This window comes from Arachis hypogaea, chromosome 9, assembly GCF_003086295.3.
Source record: "Arachis hypogaea cultivar Tifrunner chromosome 9, arahy.Tifrunner.gnm2.J5K5, whole genome shotgun sequence".
NCBI classification, from domain to species: domain Eukaryota; kingdom Viridiplantae; phylum Streptophyta; class Magnoliopsida; order Fabales; family Fabaceae; genus Arachis; species Arachis hypogaea.
This window is the reverse complement of record NC_092044.1, coordinates 107,026,760-107,048,503: the sequence shown is the minus strand read 5'-3', so window position 1 is coordinate 107,048,503 and position 21,744 is coordinate 107,026,760. Positions and strand designations below refer to the sequence as shown.

At 34.4% G+C, this 21,744-nt stretch overlaps 2 protein-coding genes across 3 annotated transcripts; one reads left to right on the top strand and one right to left on the bottom strand.

The window, feature by feature from the left end:
• Positions 1-502: 502 nt before the first annotated feature.
• On the top strand, positions 503-3,390 carry LOC112711544 (uncharacterized). The gene is made up of 2 exons (XM_025764226.2): positions 503-1,217; positions 3,039-3,390. The coding sequence occupies exons 1-2, from the start codon at positions 873-875 to the stop codon at positions 3,186-3,188; spliced, it is 495 nt and encodes a 164-aa protein (XP_025620011.1). The 5' UTR covers positions 503-872; the 3' UTR covers positions 3,189-3,390.
• A 2,113-nt stretch (positions 3,391-5,503) lies between these two features.
• On the bottom strand, positions 5,504-19,715 carry LOC112711543 (phosphatidylinositol-3-phosphatase myotubularin-1). Of its 2 annotated transcripts, none has more exons than XM_025764224.2 (19): positions 19,326-19,715; positions 19,170-19,238; positions 17,141-17,215; positions 16,841-16,912; positions 16,246-16,315; positions 15,911-15,960; positions 15,127-15,413; positions 14,938-15,011; positions 14,742-14,805; positions 13,918-13,977; positions 10,008-10,107; positions 9,781-9,894; positions 9,230-9,399; positions 9,031-9,115; positions 8,671-8,877; positions 8,127-8,186; positions 7,959-8,023; positions 6,758-7,037; positions 5,504-6,512 (listed from the first exon to the last, which is right to left on the bottom strand). In XM_025764224.2, the coding sequence occupies exons 1-19, from the start codon at positions 19,437-19,439 to the stop codon at positions 5,991-5,993; spliced, it is 2,538 nt and encodes an 845-aa protein (XP_025620009.1). In that variant the 5' UTR covers positions 19,440-19,715; the 3' UTR covers positions 5,504-5,990. The 2 variants fall into 2 exon arrangements, with proteins under 2 accessions (XP_025620009.1, XP_072059517.1); XM_072203416.1 differs by having other exon boundaries at positions 16,253-16,315.
• Between the last annotated feature and the right edge of the window lie 2,029 nt (positions 19,716-21,744).

Sequence of the window (21,744 nt, the reverse complement as noted above, 5' to 3'; positions counted from 1 at the left end):
GTTTTCACAACCTTGATAATATCATTGATATATTTTATCTAATATTAATTTGGTTCATATTTTTCCATTTTAACTTTTGAGAGTTGAGACCATTCCCTAAAGCTGATAACAACTAATTAACCTCCCAAGTTACTCCTTTCATATATACAAAAGGGAAAAAAAATCAACAATTAAGTCCTAAATAAATTGTAGTGATGTTGGTTCAATTCAATCATGGAAAAGAATACATGTATAAAAAGAGTAAATTATTACTTCTAACAATAAATTTTATGGGCTAAAAATTTTTAAACATTAATTTTATTCCTGTGTAGATTTATTAATATTTTAAATTATTATGAGTATACATAATAATTTCTCATCTTTGATAAATATAAAAGTAATTTTATTTATTTATAAATAAATTTATTAATATTTTGAATTTTTATAAATAAAATATTAAAATGATAAATTACACTATACAGAATAAATAGCAAGGTACCGAAATTGGTACAAATAAAATCTATTTGCTTTTTCTTTTATGAAATTATTTGATATCACACTTAATTCAAAAAACGAATTAAAAAAAATACATAATACGTATACTATAGGAACTCATCAACTAAAATAAAAGACAAAAAAGTTTTTTTCTCACTCCTTGTGTTGATAGTGTCCCAATCCTAATCCTATAACCTTCGAGAGAGACAGAGAGACAGAGAGAGAGAGGGTTTAGTAAACTTGGCAAGTAAAGGAAACCCCTACTTCCCATATATATACACTGAAACTCAAAGAAAGAAAGAAGTAGGAGCAACAACCAAGCAACACATCAAATTATTAAATACATTTTGTTTTTTAATTTCTGCAGTGGAATCTCCGTCGTTTGAAAAGTTTGAACAATGACCAAAACGACCACCGAAATTGTCGTCGCTCAAGACAACACACAACAACCGCCGCAACAACCACCACCACAGCTACCACACTTTCCCAACCTCTTCGCTTTCTTACCCAAGTTCAACCTTCAACTTCCCTTCCTCAACCTACCACCGCCTAAGCCAAAGAACGCGGACACTCCTAACGCCGACGCCGCTGGCGATGGAGCCAAGGAGGAGAACAAGTCTTCCAACAACACCAAGCCAGGGTTCGTACGGTTCCCCAAATCGGAGGTGGTTGCTCTTCCACACCTTGAGGCTGAGGTTGAAGAATCTACCGTCAAGACTTCCAATCCTTTTCTCCTCTGGCAGGTAATTCCATTATTTCTTTCTCTCTCGTTTTTCTTTTTCAATTTCTGTGTGATTTGTTTTAATGAATAAGCAACTTGGAATTGCTTCTCCTTGTGTGACTTGAATCTATCACGCTAAAGGTTATTATTATTATTATTATTGTTATTATTATTTAAAGAAAAAAAAATCAATGCTTTGTATTGCTATCGCGATTTTTTTTTTTTTTTTTGATGAGGGAGTTGGTGAAGATATGGACTGTCACTGTTTGACAATGATTACATTATGTTTTGGATGATGAATATATTCGCTCTACATAACACAACTATGATTATTTTGATGGTTTAAAAGGTTTATTTGGGGCTTTCATATGCGCCCTACATGTGTTTATTGCTAAATATTTTTCATCATTTTTTTTTTTCTTTAAAACCAAAAAATGTTTTGGTCTATTCTGCTGTGTTGTGTCACATAACATAAGCTTTGAAGAATGATTCATGAATCTTTCTGAATTTTTTTCATCAGCTTTATGATTCATAAACCACGCACACATAATACAACATCCATAAGCTTATAAAACTGAAACAAAAACTAGTAGTGGGGACTGGGGATATTCTCTAAGTTACTTTTGCAGCTTCAATTGATGGGGGTAGTATTATATATGAGTTGGTTAAGATTCATAGTGTCTTATTTGCAAGATCCAGAGAATTTTAATGCCTTTGGGTTAGTAATAACTAGTAAATTGTGTTTAGGAAGTAGTATTGATTATTCAATAATTATAATTTGAATTCCCCATGTTGTGTAATGTGAAAGGTCTTAGTTTGTATTATGAAAGCTAGATCTAACTATGAATGACCACCCTTTTGGTCTTTCTCTAATCCTTAATAGGTAATAGGAAGTCAGAATTGTTAATAGTACCTACTTTTCTGGAAAGTGCTACCTCTTTACTGTGGCTGCAGCAGTGGCAGCTGAGCATTTGTCTGCTCTGTCTGTGTAGTTTTTGTTCTCCTTGGTGGTCCATACTCTTGCCAAAATTTCTGTCCTAGAATGCTCACCTGCCGCCACACATGTATCTCTGTCAAGAACGATGACATGAGGTGTATTATCAACAAATTAGGAGATAATGGCAAAGATTGCTATCGGATCACTTTGAAGGTTTCCATTTTCAAAGTTCCAGCTTGTGTCACATGAGAGGGGTTTCAATTAGATTAATTAAATTAAGAGGGGTTTATAGTTCAATTAATCAGATATCATTCATGCTATTGGAATCTATTTTCATTCCTAGCATGGTTGCCTACAACTGCATATCTGCCTTTACAATTGTGTACATGCCGATGTTAAGAACAAGGCTAGCAGGCAGGCTATGAGTAGTTAAGGGAAGGGAAAGAGTCTATTTATGGGAAAATGGGAAGAGGTTGATGACATTAAAATATTTCACTTTGATTTTTCATTTTTTCCCCCTCTCCACTGTGGTAGGTGAATCAGTTTTATTAAGTGGACAGCTTGATGATATTAATAGAGTCTGAATGGAAAATCTATACAAACCATCAAGGTGTTTCTTCTTTTTTGTCCTCTGTAATTGGAATCAATCAAGCAAGTGGGCATCCTTTTCCCTGATTGCAATGTATCTTCCCTGTATAGTTCTGCTGTATTTGTTCTTACTGTTTTCATATGCTTTCCTTGTACTTCCTCCTTCCTTTCATAAGGTTGAATATTCATTTAAGCATTAATATGCCTTTTGGGGTTTGAGTAACGAGCTTATATTCAAATTTATTCTGATGTTCTCTTAATATGTTACTCACCTCTTCCATGGGCATTTTCTCCTGAGAATGCTTTATTTGATTACAGGTTTATGCATTAGGAGCATTATTCATTTCAAGTTGGGTTTGGGCAAGGTGGAATGAGAGGAAGGCGCAGGGTAAGTCTCCCAATGATGGGAGGGCTGAAGGAAGCCATTCCGATGATAGTCGTCGTTCTTCCGACGACAGCAATAATTAAACCTTCCAGTAGATCGATCGGCTGTTGATCTTTACAGACAACGAATAGAAAATTACATTAGCGATATGTAACACTGCAACAGAAATGCTTTTACAGTATCATATGAATGGAAAGATTGTTTCATTTTAATAGGCACATGTTATAACAGATGAAGTGGTGATGTTTATCAAAGTTCGTATATGATTTACCTCCTTTTATCTCATCGATTCTGGCTTTTTTTAAGATCACAGTTCAAATACCAGATGGCAGAAGCTATTACTGGTTATACGTTGTGCCTGATTGACAGCTAAATGATTATCCTAAGAATTTCTGACCAAATGAGAACCCCCCAAAATTTGTATTCAGAGGGAGTAAAAGTGACAATTAGATCGTTTGAGGATTTTGATTTTAGACTAATTAGTCTTTAAAGAAAAAAAAAAGTATTAATTAGATTCTTCATGATAGTGAGTAGTTCATGTGTTTTAGGTAGTGAATAGTTCATGTATTTTAGGTATTTACCGTGATATTATTTTAAACAGTGAAATATTAATTATCTTTTGAGTTTTTATATGGTTTTTGTTAACTACTTTTTATTTATCATGAATTAAAATAAAAAGAATAAAATTTTGCTCTAAAAATTGTCATTTTTGTGATGATCTTTTATAAGTAGATATATTATTGTAATTAACTGTGCACATAAACATCGACATTAAATTTTACCCAATAAATTAATAGAAAAATATAACATATTCATTATCTATTATTGTGGTTTGTGAAAGACTTAATTAATGTTTTTTAATTCAAAAATTAATTAGTCCAAAATTAAAATTTACAAAATCCTAATTGTTATTTTACTTTTTTTTATTCTTTGAACAATTGCCTCTGCACGTTTCTCTGTCTTCTTAACGGAAATTGTTAACAATCCCGTCAATAAAGTGACGTCATCCATCTCTCTCCCTCTTCCGTTTGTCCCCCAATATTAACCAACCAACTCTGCTAGACAATGAAAAATCTAAACGTAAACAACGGGCTGATTATTTGACCCATCAAAGATTAAACCAAAAAAGAAATCACGCAAATCAAATAACAAACAACCTTTTACCTTACCTTTTCAAAATGGAAAAGTATAGGACCAATGACTTAAGCGTACAATGTGCACAATGGAGGTTTAGGAAGTATTAGAGATATAATCATTAGTGTTACATTATCCTATCAAGTTATGTTTTTAAGATGAGTGGTTTTATGATATGACATTAGAGTTTTAGATTCAAAAGATCAAGAGTTCAATTCTTGGTGAATCCCAATATCAGCTTAAAGTTTTTGTAACCCTATCAGCGTCATTTTTCCTCAACCAGCCCCCCACTGGCGTTGCTCTCTCCTCACCGGTATCATCATTGTCGCCGAGCTTCTTACTGCGGTCGCTGGTTCGCCAAATACCCCCTAACGGCGTCGCTCTCCCCCTCATCGGTGCTAGGGGTTTAATTGATAAATAGATGTTCCCTCATCGGTGCTAGGGGTTTAATTGATAAATAGATGTTCATGCAATGGGTTTGGTTGAGTTAACTGCTTGTTCTGCTTCTGTACACCATTGTATAAATTTGAATTATTGGACTGAATTGGAAAAAAAAAAGTGGGGTTGTTGCTGACTTGCTTGGTTTTTGTATTTTTCATTTCTATATTTTTCATTTTTGGTTTAGTTAGTCCAGAAATTTAGGTACTCTGAAGCAATGGCGATGAGCGGGGCTGGTGGTCGAAAAAGCGAGACGACGACAAGAGCTCGGAGACGACGATGGTGTCCGATGAGGGAGGGATCAACGTCGGTGAGGGGGGTTGATCGGGTGCACAACGGCAGCGCTGAAAGAGGTTGCAGGAGAAGCTGGTGTGGCAGGGAGGGGGCTGGTGGGGTGATCAACAGCGACGCTGAAAGGGGTTGGGGGAGAAGTTGGTGCGGCTGGAGGGGGGAACGACTGTGTTCTTCTGCGTCTCACCGGCTGTCTTCGGCGCTGACAATGAGTAATAGTCGTCGACGTGAGAGGGACTGGCACGAACATCATAACCATGGTTATGGTGGAATTAGGAGTAAACGACTGTAGTATAAATGTGTTTAGGTGCTACTCTTAATTTTTCAAATTTTAAAATCTGTTAATAACTATTTAATTATTTAGACATCTGAATTTTAATTTTAATTTTACCTTCCTTTTGTAACCCGTTGTTTATGTTGCATTGTTCACTTATACTTTCTCATGAAATCGTTACTCAACATTAAAGTGAACATCACACACTGAAGTTGTTAATGGGATAAACTTGACTCAGCAGTCAGCAGTGCAAAAGACAGGTAAAGATCAATCGATCTACTTCATAAAATATATGGCAACATCTTATTCTTGCTATACATCGATCTCTCAAGAAATGCTAAACTAGGAAAAACTTGAATCATCTGTACAAAACTGAGTTTATTAAACTATAAAATGTGATCAGTGGCTATATCTGCCACTGAATCTACAATTATACATATGCATATGCATATAATATAATATAATATAATGAGGACCACCATGATGCACATCAATCCAACATACCTACCATTGTTGAAGCTTAGTGAATGCCAGCACCAAGATGGTCTCCACCCAACTCTTCATAGGCTGTACAGTTACCGGAACCCAATAAAAATGACCGGGTCCACATTTCTTTCTCCCCAAGGAGTATTTAAAATTCAAGAACTATCAACTATTCTCATTGTAGAAAGAAACCAAAATTGGTTGATGTGGCTGCCTACTATTGATGTTTTCTAGTATAGAAATTAGAAAGTGAGAACTACTATTTTCACTCGGGCTTGAAATAACTATCGTCAATTGAGAGTTTGTCAAATGCATCAAAATTTGCCCTAAGACCAACGAACTGGCTGCTTAGTTGAGCACAGCGACCATTGGGCCATCTGCAGCCTCCATCTGCAGAACGAAACGGGCATAGATTCTCACATACACGACCGATAGGGCTGTTCTCATCATTGTCGTCATCATCGGCTGTAACTGTTACTGCAACAGCCAGATCCTTTTCGTCATCAAGCGTGATACCATCTGATCCTTTCTTGGAGCAATATAAGAAGTTTTGTGCTGTTCCCAATGGATTACTTTCAATGTCCACAATGCAATCTCCAGTATTGGAGAAGTGAACCTTGCACCCAATTGACTGAATTGCACGCTTTATAGACATGTTTTCTTTGTTTGCCCTGTTGGCCATATTCATAGCTGAGTTGTTTTGCTGTTTCAAATTTTGTAATTCTGCGTTCAGTGATTCCATGGCATTTGAAATTTCTTTTGATTTACGTTCTGCCACTTCTTTGGCCTGTTAACATAGCAGAATAAAAGGATCACCCAGCATGTCAACATTCCAGTTCAATGCATTTGGGACCGTGAAAAGAAACAGATAATCATTCATATAGTTAATAAGTGACCAGTCAGACAGAAAAGTAGAATGAGGAAACAACCGAAAGTAAGGACCTACTAACATGTATTAGTGTACTGAAAAACAGGGATGACATAGCTTTCAAATCTGACAGCAATAATAAGAAAACGGGGGGAAATCACTACCTTCTGCAACTCGGTGTATTTCGTGATTATCTTCCTACATTTTGCTTCAATCTCCCCAGCTTGTGCTTCTTCAGGGCAGGCCCAACGAAGGTGGAATTGGGGCCATAATGTTGGGGCTAATGCTGCTGCTGGGGGCAGAAGAGGACCATTGTGCTTCAGTGGGTCATAGAAAGGATTATAATGTACATGGGAACCTCCTTCTAAAGCACGCAAATCAGCCAAGTATACCCACATACATCCACAAGTTTCAGAAATATTGCATTGTAGCCTCTCCTTCTCACTGAACAAAAACATGAAATCAGAACAAAATAGAATATCCACAGTAACAACAGTACCACAATTGCAATGCCCAGATGTCTATTTCACACTTAAATCTGACACTTATACACTTACAACAGATTTGGTCCTTTGCCAAGTCTTTAAACATGTACATAGAATGTTGCTTACACCGACTTCTAGAGTAAGGACAGGTATTACCAGTTTAGGATAGTTAAGGCATAAACTAATTATGTGCTTCTACTCAATAGCTTAATACACATAATTCATGAGAAGAATTAAGTACCCCTGTGGTATAGATATATATCTAAGAATGAAAACATAAGTATTATAAAAATCATAAAAGGCAAAGGAAGATAGATATTATTTGGAGGACACGACCTGAAGATCCAACCATTAAGGAGTGAACCATATTAATAATGGCAACAGAAAATGTTGGCAAGCATCCCATCAAATCCTGGATATATTGAGTATTTTGCATTTAACAAGTCATATATTGATGTAATATATAGGAGAATGTTATTTGATTTGCATATTCACTGAAATACTTTTAGACCATATTGGCAGGAAACACTACTTATAGCAAGTTAGCAACCACATTTATAGTAGTATAATACTACCTTTTTCATGGGGAAATAAAAAAATTTGTAGTGACAAATTACAAGACATAACTATGCCCAACTGCCTCATAATATCAGCTCAATTTATATATACTGCTATATTATTAGCATTCTTAAATCCGGGATTATGTCTACAAATGCAGCCCAACCAACAGCCACTTCAGCACCAAATTCAACTAATATTTTACTATGGATGAGTGCTTCACAATCAATGTTCAAAAGGAAACCAGCATATCAAGAAATGCATGCAAAACAATAACCATATCTTTCCATGGTAAACCAAGTTGCTAAATAAAGGAAAATACCTATTACATAAGAAATTTCCAAAACGACATGAAAGCATGCTGTCTAAGAAGTCCACTAGAAAAGCCTGAATCATCAGACAGTACATGTTAGCAGAAGGAATGATAATAAAATACAGAATCAGATAAGGATAAATCTTAGCAATAGTAGCCATGGAGAAGGATCCATACCGCAGAAAACTCAAAAGCAAAGGGATACATCCGCAACAATTGAGAAACACAATCAACCCACTGGAAACATATAAAGCAAGAAAGTGAGCTCAAGATGAACACATAAATTGGAACTGTTATGCAATGTGTAAAATCAAACCATCCAATTATTCCCTAAATGTATAGAGAGAAGAGCTAAAATAAAGGAATGGCCATCTCAACAGTCATGCCCACTTGCAGGAACATATTCCCCATGTTTATTCTTCTTGCCTACTTGTTATCAGTAAAATGAGATTGACTAAGAAGTGATAGGTTAGATCAATCTCATCACATCAGCCAATGTCAAGTCATTAAGCTTAAGATACATGCAAAAAATATTCATGGCCTTGCATCAGCAATATATAGCTTTCTGGAAGAGATTAGCTTGAGGCTTCAACTTAGAGGAGAAAAATAGGAACGTAATATGTTATCAAATTGTGTCATGAATCTTTCAATTTGAAGGTCAAACTTCCATGAAAGTATTGCATTTTAGCTAAATGATATAGAAGATATTCAAGGAAAAAACCTGCAAAAAGATGGGAGAGTAGTTGTTAGAAGTTTGTGCATGAGAAGACGACGGAGATGTAAATGCTCCTGATGGCTGCCGTCCAGGTGATGCTGCAAAATTGCTAGATGAAGGCTGCCTAGTTAACTCACTTCCAGAGAAAGCTGGCAATCCCACACGATCACAAAATGGATGACCAAATGCTAACCAATCTTTTTCAACAAGTGCCTGCATAAGGAAGACAACTTAGAAGCACAATTAAAACATTTATTGATTTATTTTCAACATATGAACACACAAGAACAGAGCTAACTAAATGGCAAGTGTTCAATATATTTATTTTTTGGTACAAGAGTAGAATGAGTAATGCTAGCTTGTTACCTGAAACCCATTGAATGTCCGATAATATGGATCAAGCAACAAATTAGCAAGTGCAACCAACTGACTTGTTCTATCCCAACCATCGCTGCACAAAAAAGAGTCAGCTTCACGATATCAAACAATCTTTTTTGCTTTGGGTGACAAATCCATATTCAGATCTCATAATTCTGAGTAGCAAGAAAATACACCAGCATGGCACCTGCAATGCACAAGAACAGAAGCCTTTTCCATAGCAATACGAGCAGCAATCCAAGCTGAACCAGCCAAAACATTTTGAACATGCAGTAACCATCCACTGTCCCCAAGGGTTGACACTGAAGCAGACATGCTACTTAAGTTGCCTCCACCCCACGTTGACCCACCATGTCTCTAAATAGAAACCATAGGAACAGTCTTAATACAACTCATGTAAAGGTAGAAAACAGACTATACTAATTGAACCCATAAAAAGATGCACTAAATGTCATTCATCCGAAATTCTAGCCAAACTAAATCATCTTAATGTGTTGTGATTTTTGGGATGAAGTTTTGGGCAAGAAGTAACAAATGGGCATTAGAGGGAATAAAAGCACTATTTCTATTAAAATAAACTAATTAGTACTCTTGTGCATATACCATGGTCCACAGTCAACAATTTACTATAACTATAAAGGTGAGAAGTACAACATGAATCTAGTAACTAAAGCTCAAAAGCAAGTGATTCAAATAGTCAAATGACAAATAACTATATCTTAAAATTCATAGACTGACCAAAAATGATGACATTCCATCTGATGAGGCTCTTCCATGAGTGTCCAAATATTCTCTGAGCCGAGCAAAGCTGTCTCTCATCGCATGGATGTTGTCTATCCCAAAAAAGACTATCTGAAAATATAAATAAGAATGTAGATGCTTAGCAGTTCATATCAAATTTACATTTGCAAAAAAATTTAAAAAAAAAAATCATCATAGACAGTTCAAGCCCAAGCAAGACACACCTCTGACTGAAAATAGTTTGATGATGATTCTGAGCCACCACCCATGGCTCCATTAGCTAATGCATTTTTCCTAGGCCTTGCATCAGCAATATATAGCTTTCTGGAAGAGAAATAAAATCAATCTCAATATTAAAATACAATAGCTGATGGAGGACAAGACTCATTACTTCTCAAGTAATATATTATTTTTCCCTCTTGTCTAGTTACTCCAATATTTCTGCTGAGTAAACAATGAATATAATATGGTATCAGCGCCTATCTGAGCTAATGTTATTGGGCCACCCACCTGCAAATGTTTACGCTCATTCCTGGACATGAAGGGGGTGTATTACAAGTCTTACATCTCTCAAGAATAAGATCTCTAGATAGTTTATAAGTGTGAGGCATCTCTCATCCCATGAGCTAGCCTTTGGGTTGAGATAGACCACTTAATCTCAATTATTATATGGTATCAGAGTTAGGATATCCTCCTTGAGCTTTCTAAAACTCTTCTGTTATAATTGGCTCTTTGTTGAAAGTAATTTTTCAGTTCTTGGTTGAAACTAATATGACTACAGTATTCTCCTTTTTCCAAACCCACAAACACTTGTTTGAGTTGTTTACCTCTGCTCCTATGTTGTTCCACTACCATCCATGGGTTTTGTTATTACTTCAGTTTCCTATTTTCCCAAACCAAGAAACACTTGTTTGACTTGTTTCTCCTACTTCTGCAGCCATGCATAACCAGTAGCACAATCTGCTCTTCTTTTTTTTTTTTTTAATTTAAAGGATGTTCTTGATTGTAAAGTTCTAGCCAACTGTGTGTCTTTCCGGTTACCAAAACGTCCTCTGCTGTGTTGTTATCTTTCTAGCAGCCATATAAACCTTCCGACCGCCTTCAAAACTGTTCCAACACTGCCGCCGCCATCCAATGCGACCAATGACTACACTGTTGGACTCATCTTCAACAGCACCGCTCAGCCCCGTCGGAGGCTTCACACGCCTCCACACACTGTTTCCTCCTTCAGACAACCAGTCACTGTAGGTATTTTCACAGGCACAAGTTGGCATTTTGGCTGTCATTGTCCACCACTGATCACACTGCTGGGTTCACCTCAGTGTCCTCTTTTTGGATCTGGTTTTGTTTTCTCCATCCGGCCACCTTTCATTTCCATTTATGCCCTTTGCCCTGTGGTCTTTTCAGCTGAAATGATTTTCTGCTTATATTTGGCTGATTGTTCAATGCCATTGCCGCATTGAGGGGGAGTAAGTCACCTACCTTCTAAGCATTTCAACATCTCCAGGCTGGCCCCTATGTTGCATTTGGCCTTAATTATCCTCATGGCATAAAGTGATGATTATAGAGTTGTCTTACATTCTTACATTCCAACCTCCCATCGTGAGTTAAACCAAGAGTTTTCACTTAATCCATTTATAGTGGTAGAAAGATTACTACTTACATATATGCTAGGATTGCTCTCATTTCACTGCTTCACATCCACACCAAAGGAAAAGATTTGGTGAGGTCCGGTATGACCCGTTTTGCAACTTCTTACCTTACTTTGGGATGCCTCAATGACAACAAAGGTCCATTAATAAGAATGTTCCTTTCTGATCAATGGACTTCTAGTAAGTTTCCAAAAACAAAAGAGGGAAAGATAATTGCAAGTGTGGTGTTGGATAAGATGTTTTGGAAAGAGGTTGTGATTTATTTGAGGGCTGCCTACCCTCTTCTTCAAGTGTTTTGTATGATAGATTCAGAAGAAAAGCCGACAATGGGGTTTATTTATGAAGAAATAAAGAGTGTAAGGGAGAAAATACGAGATGCATTTGAAAGAGTTGAGACAAGATAAATTGCTAAATCATTTTTTTAATTTCATTAATACATGAATAATATTCTTTATTTTTTAACTAATTTATTAATTGATGCAAGATGGGATAAGCAACTGCATAGGCCATTGCATGCTATGGGCTATTATTCGAATCCTCAGATTCATTATAGCTCTAGTTTCAAAGTTGCTTATGAGCTCAAGAAACAGTTTTATGCTTGTATGGAAAGGATTATAGGAAATCCGGATCTAATCACTAAGATGGACGTTCAACCTGAAGATTTTAAGACCCGAAAAGAGTTTTTTTGTAGCAAAGTAGCTCAGAATGCAATTTCTACTAAAACGCCGGCTCAATGGTGGGAATCTTATGGAGATCAGCATCCAAAGCTCCAACAATTTGTAATCCGTGTCTTGAATGACATGTAGCTCATCCGGATGTGAACGCGCAATTGGAGCGCCTTTAAGATGGTAGTAATTAAATATAATTTGCATTTTCCTTCTATAAATTTGGTTGTTATTTCTCCAATTTCTATGTTATTGATTGATGAATACTTCTTATATACTTTTGAAAGGTTCACACAAAAAAGAGAAACCATTTTAAAGCTAAAACCATGAATGATGTGTTTGTGATGACAAACTCAAGATTGGCAAAGAAACAACAAACTAGAAAAAGTCTGGACTACGACAATAGTCTTGATGAATTGGACTCTGATGAAGAGTGGATTGTTGCTGATGAGGATGGAGAAGAAGAAGATCTAGATGTTCTAATTCTAGATCCTGATTTGAATGATGGAGCAAGTGGTAATAGAGTTGTTGGTACCTCTTAAGGATCCTTTGACAACTCCTTATCTTGATGATGAAGAGTTTGAAAAACTTCTCCAAGGACCTCCACCTCCTCCTCCTCCTATTCTTTATAATGAAGATAGTAATGTGAAAGCTTGTGAAACTCATGAAGATTTTATGATAGACAAAGAATAGGATGACTATAAGCTTAAATGATTTGTATAGACTTTAGTTAATTAGTTGTTCCTTGTTAGTAGTTTAGTTATTTTATTTGCTATTTGAATTTATTTTAATGTCATATAAACATGTTAGTTGTGAATTTGTATTTTGATTTGTGAGTTGAGTTGTGAATTTGTATTATGAGTTGTGACTTTTGACTTGTTATGGTTTATATTAGTTATGGATAATTTGGTTTATTTGAGATTTATTTCATTATTTGTGAAATTATTTTTATTATCAAATTTCTCATATTTGTCAATTTTACAAGCCACGTTTATGTTCCGTCTTACGATTTAACGAAATACAATTTTGAATTAGCTTTCTGAGTCGAGGTAAAGACTACGAATTTACTACCTTGGATGTATCCAGCACCCTGAGTTGCCTCGCTAGTCTTAAAGGGAGATCTTTCAATATTCTCAAGGCTTAAATTGTAACAAGCTTAAACCTTAGTAAGCTTTAGCTTAAGCTTGAGGGGGAGTTTTAGACATACAGAGATTATTCTTTGATATCCCATCATATCAAATAATATCTCCAATAGGTTAATTATGTTCCAAGCTTGATGCATATTATCTACATGCTCAAGCTTGGGAGTGTTGAAATATAAGAAATATTATTGTTAGGTAGTGGTTAGTAGTTTAGATGGTGCATTAATGAAGAGTACTCGGTAGGTGCTTTATATTTATTACTCTCCCTATATATATTGGTCTTTTCTATTGTAACAAATAACAATCTATAGACAAGTAATATATTATTTTTCTCTCTCTTGCCTAGCTACTCCAATATTTCTGCTGAGCGACCATGAAACTAATATGGTATCAAAGCATATCTGATCCATTGTTGTTGGAGCACCCACTTGCAAATTTTCATGCTCCAGACGATTATTACTCGGCGTGAAGGGGGTGTATTACAAGTTCCATATCTCAAGGATACAGTCTCTAGATAGTTTATAAATTATAAATGTGAGGCATCCCCTCCCGTGCGCTAGCTTTTGTGGTTGAGTTAGACCCATTCAATCTCAATTCTATAGATACTAATAGGGGCTAAAATCAAAGCGATCTATGTCTGTAAGGAGCAAATATATAGTAAAATAAAAATCTTACCTCCGTGAGCCATCATCAAGTTTGCTGCAAAGTGCAGCCACGAGTTTTTCATCCATGTTGCTGCAAACAAATACATGTAAACTTGTCACTGTTTAGTTAATTCTTTTTTAAAAACTTATCAGAAGTACTGAATAAGAAATCCCCCCAGAAGCCTACAAGAACAACCAGAAAAACGAACAAAAGAAAACACATTAGCTCAACAAAGTTCAACTCAGCAGCATCTCACTCTGACAACAATCATAATCCCACTATAAGAACATATTGCCACAACAAAGTTCAACTCAATTTTTCAATTTGATTGCTTATGTTTGAAGTAGTTCTCAATTTGAGCATCAAATAATTGACCCAAAAGAAAAAGCCAACATGGCACAGATAGTGATCCCCAGTTATTTTGACAGTGGGGCCAAATTGAAAATGAATTGAAACATAAAAGAGCAAAAATTTGAGAAAGTAAAAGTGAAAGTACAAAATTGAAAGCAATTTAAAACATAAAGGACTAAATTAAGAAAATAAAAATAGAGGACCAAACAGCAAATAAAAAAATTTGAGTAAATAGTAGGACAAAAAGTGTATTTTGCCCGTGACTTTTCAATCTTTCCTTCCTCCAAAATGAAGTAAGTCATATGGCGCATAAAATACATAGTTTAGAACTTCCAAATTCCAAAATTAGGGAAGCAACTTAATGATATATCCTATATTATCATATTTAATATCTTTGGTAACAATGTTTTAATGAGATCAATTTTAATGTTCTTGCTAGCCAGTACAGATTCCAAAATGAAACAATTTGTTCCTTCTGCATTTGATTACATAATCTACATTACCTCCTCATATTCATCATCAGACCAACTAAGGGTTGGGATGAACGTGCAAGAACTGCACCAGTACCTATAGGTTATCAGTTGCAATAAATTAGAAGGATATTCATATATTACAATAATAGAATGTAAAGGAAAGAAACAGGAATAGATATTACTGTGCCGAGTATTTAAACAAATAAAATCAAGATACCCTACATACCAAGATGACACCATGAAACTACAGGCAGCCGACCCCTTGCACGAAAGTTGGAAGCCAAGAGAACTTCATCATCACTTGCGCCGGGACAATAAGAAGTTGTCAAATGAATTGTTATGTGGATTGAACTCTATGAAATATGAATACAGAATTACTAGAGAAAATTCGAAAGTTTGTCCCTTGGTAAATTACCTAATGATCTTGGGAACAACCAAAGCAAATGGATAACTCGGACACATTTTATAGTTGGAGTTTATGCTACTTATTCTCCATAAGTCATTTGACAAGGTGAAGGACCCACTTTCAATCATATCAGTTGATGCACGAGCACCTTTGCCAAGAAGTCGAAAATACTCATCCAATAAGCGCACTTGTGGATTTGTGTTCCTAAACCTAGAAGGTCCACAAACAAAAGCATAAAGATCCCATAACGTTGCTGGTTTTGTACACCTTCGTAGTGCATCAAATATTATACGTCTCTGCAAGATGTAATGAAAGACATTAGGTCATGAACAACATAGATTAAACTGAAAGCACCCACCTAAATGTTTCCAAAAAGGATCTCACCGGCTTATTCAACTTTCTATATGGTAAAATATAAATTATAATGATTAATTATGCAACAACCCCAAAAAGGAAAAGACTATTAAGTGAATTTTTGGTTTTGATTGGGTTTTAGGATTTCAAGAACTATCTCAAAAATATTTTGAACTTACAGGAAGTTTAAACTAAAACAAACTAATTCAAGTTAAACCATTATAAGTTGCACGTGTGATTAACAAATGGAGTTCATGCGAAGAAGGTAATATGTTTCCTATCCTCTTTAAAATTCTGATGGCATTTCAGTGTTTTCAGAAGACAACACACAATTACTAGAATTCTAAATGGTGAATATCTGACATCTTCAAAGAATCATAGCCAAAAATGGGACTTGTATGTTGTGAGATAGTACCGAATACTGCAACCACAGAATTACCTGTTTTGTACGAGGTCTGAAACCAAAGACTATAATTCTCATATCTTTGCCTGCATACACAAGAAAAGATAAGTGTCTCTTTCTTCCAATAGAAGACGAAATCAAGATAAAGAGAACAGAACATAAAAAATTTGAATCACAATGAATCCTTCTTAACAGAAAAACGGGAAAACGCAAATGACAGAGAGGGTTAACAAAAAAACAATGAAGCGATCCTACCCTGGTCCCCAGTTGAATGTTTACTTATAACCATTATCCACCTATATTGCATGGGGATTTCATCAATTGATATTTAAAGACAATATCAATAAAAAAGTGCTTATCTGATAGCATACCAATCACCTGGAGCAATCTTTGAGGTGGTGTCTTCTCGAGTTGGCGAGCATTTGATTGAGTCTTTGCAACCTACATTTAAATAGATCAGTTGCTATGAGATTCCAAATAATCAATACAAAAGACACACAACAAGAACGTAAATCAGAATCAAGATGCACAAGCACACGTTTTAGAGGATAGCACACCATATTTTATGGTCCAAGTTTTTCACAAGTTAATTAATATGAAAATAGATAAAATCCATAGATTATGGCTGAACAGATATGGGCACACAAACCAGTTGCACAAGTTCATAAGGTCAACATAAAATAAATCAGAACAAATAAAAATATAATATCTTTACAGATCAAACTTATTAAAATATCAAAGTCCTATTTTCATTTTTATGAATTAAGTAGTTAAGCTTCATTGTAATTATACAGTGTAATACCGGTGATGATCACAACAATTAGTATGTCAAAAATTATGTCATCTTGTATGTAAGGCAGAAAACACAGGAGGAATCAGGTCAATATAACACAATATATCCCTATTAATTAGCAAAAATATAGCACAGAAAAGACGGTAGCTTTTAGGAAGCTTGCATTAACTTACTGTCTTGTTAAACTTCTCAATGGTTGCATGTGGTATTGTTCCAAGGGCAATAACTTTTCGAGTTCCCTCACTCTGTAAAATTGAAATGAGGCAAATCAGAAAGTAAATAGTCAAAATATATATAGGCATGTAGCAGAATTGCAGAGAGACAGCTGAAGTGTGCATAAAAAATGCACACCAACTCAGGCAATAGAAATCAGGAGCCAAGTTTCTTAATCTTTTCACCAATGAGTCATCATTTTATCTCATTATAAACTAGAATTCAGGTGTACTGCAAGAAAGTTTACAGGGCAAACTTACCAGAAAAAGAAGACGAAAATTTGTTATCATCAACATGCCTGCATCATCTGTATTAACAAGAACAACACCATGTCCCTGGAAGTAAACACCATACAGGTTAATTTCATGCATCACATTCAGAAATGATAAATGCAAATTAAAACATCAGAACTATTTTTTTGACACTAAACATCAAACTTTATTTTTATAGACAATAAACATCAGAAATTTTATTGACAGCAGAAGTTAACAACAGGGTTCAAATTTGAGAGGAATTTTTAAGCATTCTCATCCCTAGGTAACTTTATCCATGTTATCAGCTAGAGTTTCACATGGTAGAGGCATCAGTGCAACAACAACAACAACAACAACAAAGCCTTGTCCCACTAGGTGGGGTTGGCTACATACATCAAATGACATCATTGTGCCCTGGCACGAATCATTTCTGAACTTAACCCAAGTATGCTTAAATTTCTTTTCTTTTGACTAACTCATTTGGAGTCTCCTTAGACCACACTCTACCCCTAGCCATTGGGCTATCTCCAATTTGATCCCCCTCTAATTGCATAACTCACAATTAGGAATCTATGACCTCAGGTCATTCCTTTCACCTGCCTAGAAGGATGCATGATTTGTCATGACTTACTGCCCCTCATGGGAAATGGCTGTGTCACCTTTCAATTATAATTGTTTGGTACATTTTCGCTTCTAATTTTCAATCAAAAGCAAAATAACTATATATATTATATAGCTATTAATTTAAGAAGGGACCACAAAGTTATTCCAATTAATTATAGACTTTTGTTAGCTATTAATCAACTCATAACAGGGGAAAATGAGCTCCTTATTGGCCTAATTGCACTAATCATAGCAGCAGTGGCAAATGAAGTAAAGTAATAAAAGTAAAACACTTATTGGAGGCATCAGAGTGGACATATTATTTTCTCAAGTGCTTGGAAACCGATTCATGGGATATTTGGGTATACTATTTACAAATACTCCAGTGTCTCATATGTCACCAGACAATCTATGCAACTAATCATGCATGCAAACTATCATGTGTGGCTTGGTAAGGCTCCATATTGAAGGGATCCCCAATGAACCTTCATGAAAGTCTGGAGAGAACCTCAATTGCAAGGAAGGTCTAAAGTGTGCTCAGGCATCCCTGAAAGATGTTTCAGCAAGTAACCCATTCTCCCTTGGCCTATGATCTAGAGAGCAAGGAGAGGTAGTCCCATACAAATTTTGGAAAGGATGCAACTGTGGTACTAGCAGTAAACCCTATTTGGAACTTTGTAGCCCTATCTTCCTCGCAATAGGTGTTACATTGGTTCTTACTGTCCACCAGCTGACAAAGTGACAAGTCCGATTTGATACAGGTCAAAGAGCACATCAATGCACCTCCAAATCAATCCCATAATGAAATAATTTTTTATGCTCTTTGGTGCATGTGACACCAGGAAGCTCATCTACCAAACATCACCATACTATAAAGTGATACCAGACGTAGAATTTAACCTTGCAAATCAATATCCATACCAAGAATCCATAATATTGTGTAACGTGTAAGTAACCACAGAAGGGATACACGATTTTCAGACTGTTACTCGTTATGCATGTCAAACTCAGCATGCACAAATCACATAAAACATGCATTCATACCTAGGAAGCAGTAGCAAATACGATAGAACTTCTAAGTTCTACTCCTAATCAAATTTTCAGGGAATGTAGCTATTCATCTCCTAAGGAAAAGAAAATATCAAGTTCCATATACCAAACAATTCATCCGGCCTATCCCAAATCACCTCTCATCATTCTTGGCAGTTGGCACTACACTCACATTTCAGCCTCCACACATTTTGCAGATTCACCGTCTCAAAGAGGACCAACTTATTTAAACCAGAGACACCATATTTTTTTTTTAATTAAAGGTTACCACTTACCAATATCATAACTACTCCATGAATTACCAAAACAGAAATGCAGAAATGATGAAAATCTTGCAATTCTAAAATAAATGCAAAATCAAGAAATTAAAGGGATTGCATACTTCGGCAATAACATGCTCCGCCTCAAGCAAGAAATCAAGATTCGTATGCGAGACGAATCGCGAAACCGGCTGCAAAGAAATAAAATTACAATCACAAAATTATAAAAGAAAAAAAAATAAGAAGGGAGAAAAAGGGAGAAGAGAATGACGAAGAACCTCAATCTTAGTCCATTCGAGGGCGTCCCAGCTGCCGGTGCCTTCCATCTTGGAGGAGTCGGTGGCGTCCCTGAGAGACGTTGATCGACCGGAACGGTGTTTAGGCACGTCCATGCCGGCCGAGGGAGGCGGCGGAGGAGGTCCGATACCGGCGAGAGTGGGGAGTGTGTGGTGTGGTGTGGTGTGGTGTGTGTGACGCGAGAGGCAGAAAAAGAGAGAGAAGAAGAAAATTGGTTGTATTTGTTGAAAGGAAGGAAAGGAAGGTTACTAAATGGTAATACCAAACGTTCAAGCCGCTTGTCACTCTCTTTACCGCAACCAAACCCAATAAGCCATCACTTTTTTTTCTCCCTTCCTAAACACCCGATGGTTTCGCGACAGAATCTTCATAACTTTTTTTTTTTTCAATTTAATGTTATAAGGTAGGAATTCAGGATAACTGAAAATCATTCTATAAAATTTAATTAAATCAATTAAATTATTTAATCATTTTTAATTATTAATTTTACCCGAAGTTAATTATATCTAAATTTTTACCGAATTAGAAAGTATGACCATTTTTTTCTATACATTTTAAATAGAATTGAAAAATGAAAACCATATGTAACAGAATATATTATATGGTAAAACACAATATTTTACAACATCAGATTGATTTGAACATGATTGAAATGATCTATTTTCAAAGGTTTTAAAGGAATTTTAAATTGCATATTTTGCTCCAACAAATGTTTTTGTCATTTTGAAAATAACATTTATTTTATAATAATATATTTTAAAATTTAATTATCTTATAATAAAATCTCTCAAAAATTTATAAATTTAAATATATATCAAACATTTTATTAAAACCGACAAAAGACCTAACTGACAAAAGTAATTTTTAAAGATAAATAAAAATTTACTAAAAATAATATGTCCAAAATTTGTTGGAATCAATTTAGCTGTTTATTAAAATAGTAAAAAATTCCCAAAAATTTGAATCCTCATCAATATTTTTAAAATAACAGAATAATAAAACATCTTTAATATATTTAAAATAAATATAATTAAATATTATATATTTTAAAATATTTTAGAGATCAAAATTTATTTTAATGTAGTTTTGTGTGAAATTATTAAGAAAATAAAATTTTGTGATTTTATGCAAAATAAAAAAAAAATTGTAATGGATTTTGCTGTGTTCAGTTTTAAAATTTTTAAAAATTAAAAGAATTTCTAGAGATTTTTTTCTATTTTTAATGCACCTTTTAAATACTTTTAAATATTTATCTAATTCAGGTCAAATGCATATATTATTTATCAAAAATATAAGAGTTGTTTGTTATTTATTAAGCAAAAATTGTTTTTTAGTTATTTTTCATATCTTAGCATTTTTAGGGTATTCTCATAAAATTTAGTCTATCCTTTTTTTTTTTGAAAAATTAAAATTAGGTTGTCATATTTTATAAAAGAAATTAGAGACTGATTCTTTTTGTTATAGACTATTTTATCTAATATTTTTAAAAAAATTAAAGATTAATTTGTCAAAATTATTTAAAAAATGAATTCACATGACGCTGACCTCGTACCTGAGGAGATAATCAATAATTTATGTATGTGTAATTCAGAACCAATTCGGTGCCCATCATTTGGAGAATCATTGTCCGCTAACAACAACATCTTGAGTTCTGACACACTTTTGTTACTATATTCCATGTCTTGAGAGATAGACACGCATAAATAAAATTAATAATAGCGATGGATTTTTTTCTAATATAAATTATTAAAATATTTATTTTTTTAAAATTTATTTTTGAATTTTATTTATCAAAATATACGGGTTTTTTTGTATTTAGATAAGTTTTATTTATCAAAAATAAAATACATAAAAGTATATAAGAATAAGTCGTATTTTATTTTTGGGAAATAATTATTTTTTTAATTTATAATTAAAAAAATTTTTGTTAAATATGACTTATTTCGGTATATTCATGTATTTTTTGAGACAATAATAATAGTTGTCATTATTAAATATAACTTGTTTTCTTAATTTATAATTAAAAAAAACTTTTAAAGAAGTCATGTTTATTATCTGTATATTTTTGTGTACTTTTATATATTATTTGTAGATTTATATACTCTTTTGGAGATGATAACATGGATTAAAAACATGTTTTTTAAAAATTTTAAAGGGAGAGATCGAGAAAAAATATGGCAAACTCTATCATTTTTATAGAGTTCGCCGAGAATTACGACGAACTTGCAAGTTTTTATAGAGTTTGCCGTGGAGTATGACGAACTTGTCCAAATATAAAAACAAAAAACATGCATTTTGATAAATAAAACTCAAAAATAAATTTTAGAAAAATAAATATTTTTCATAATTTATATTAAAAAAAATCCTAATAGCGGTGCTAATTATTATTAATTATTCACC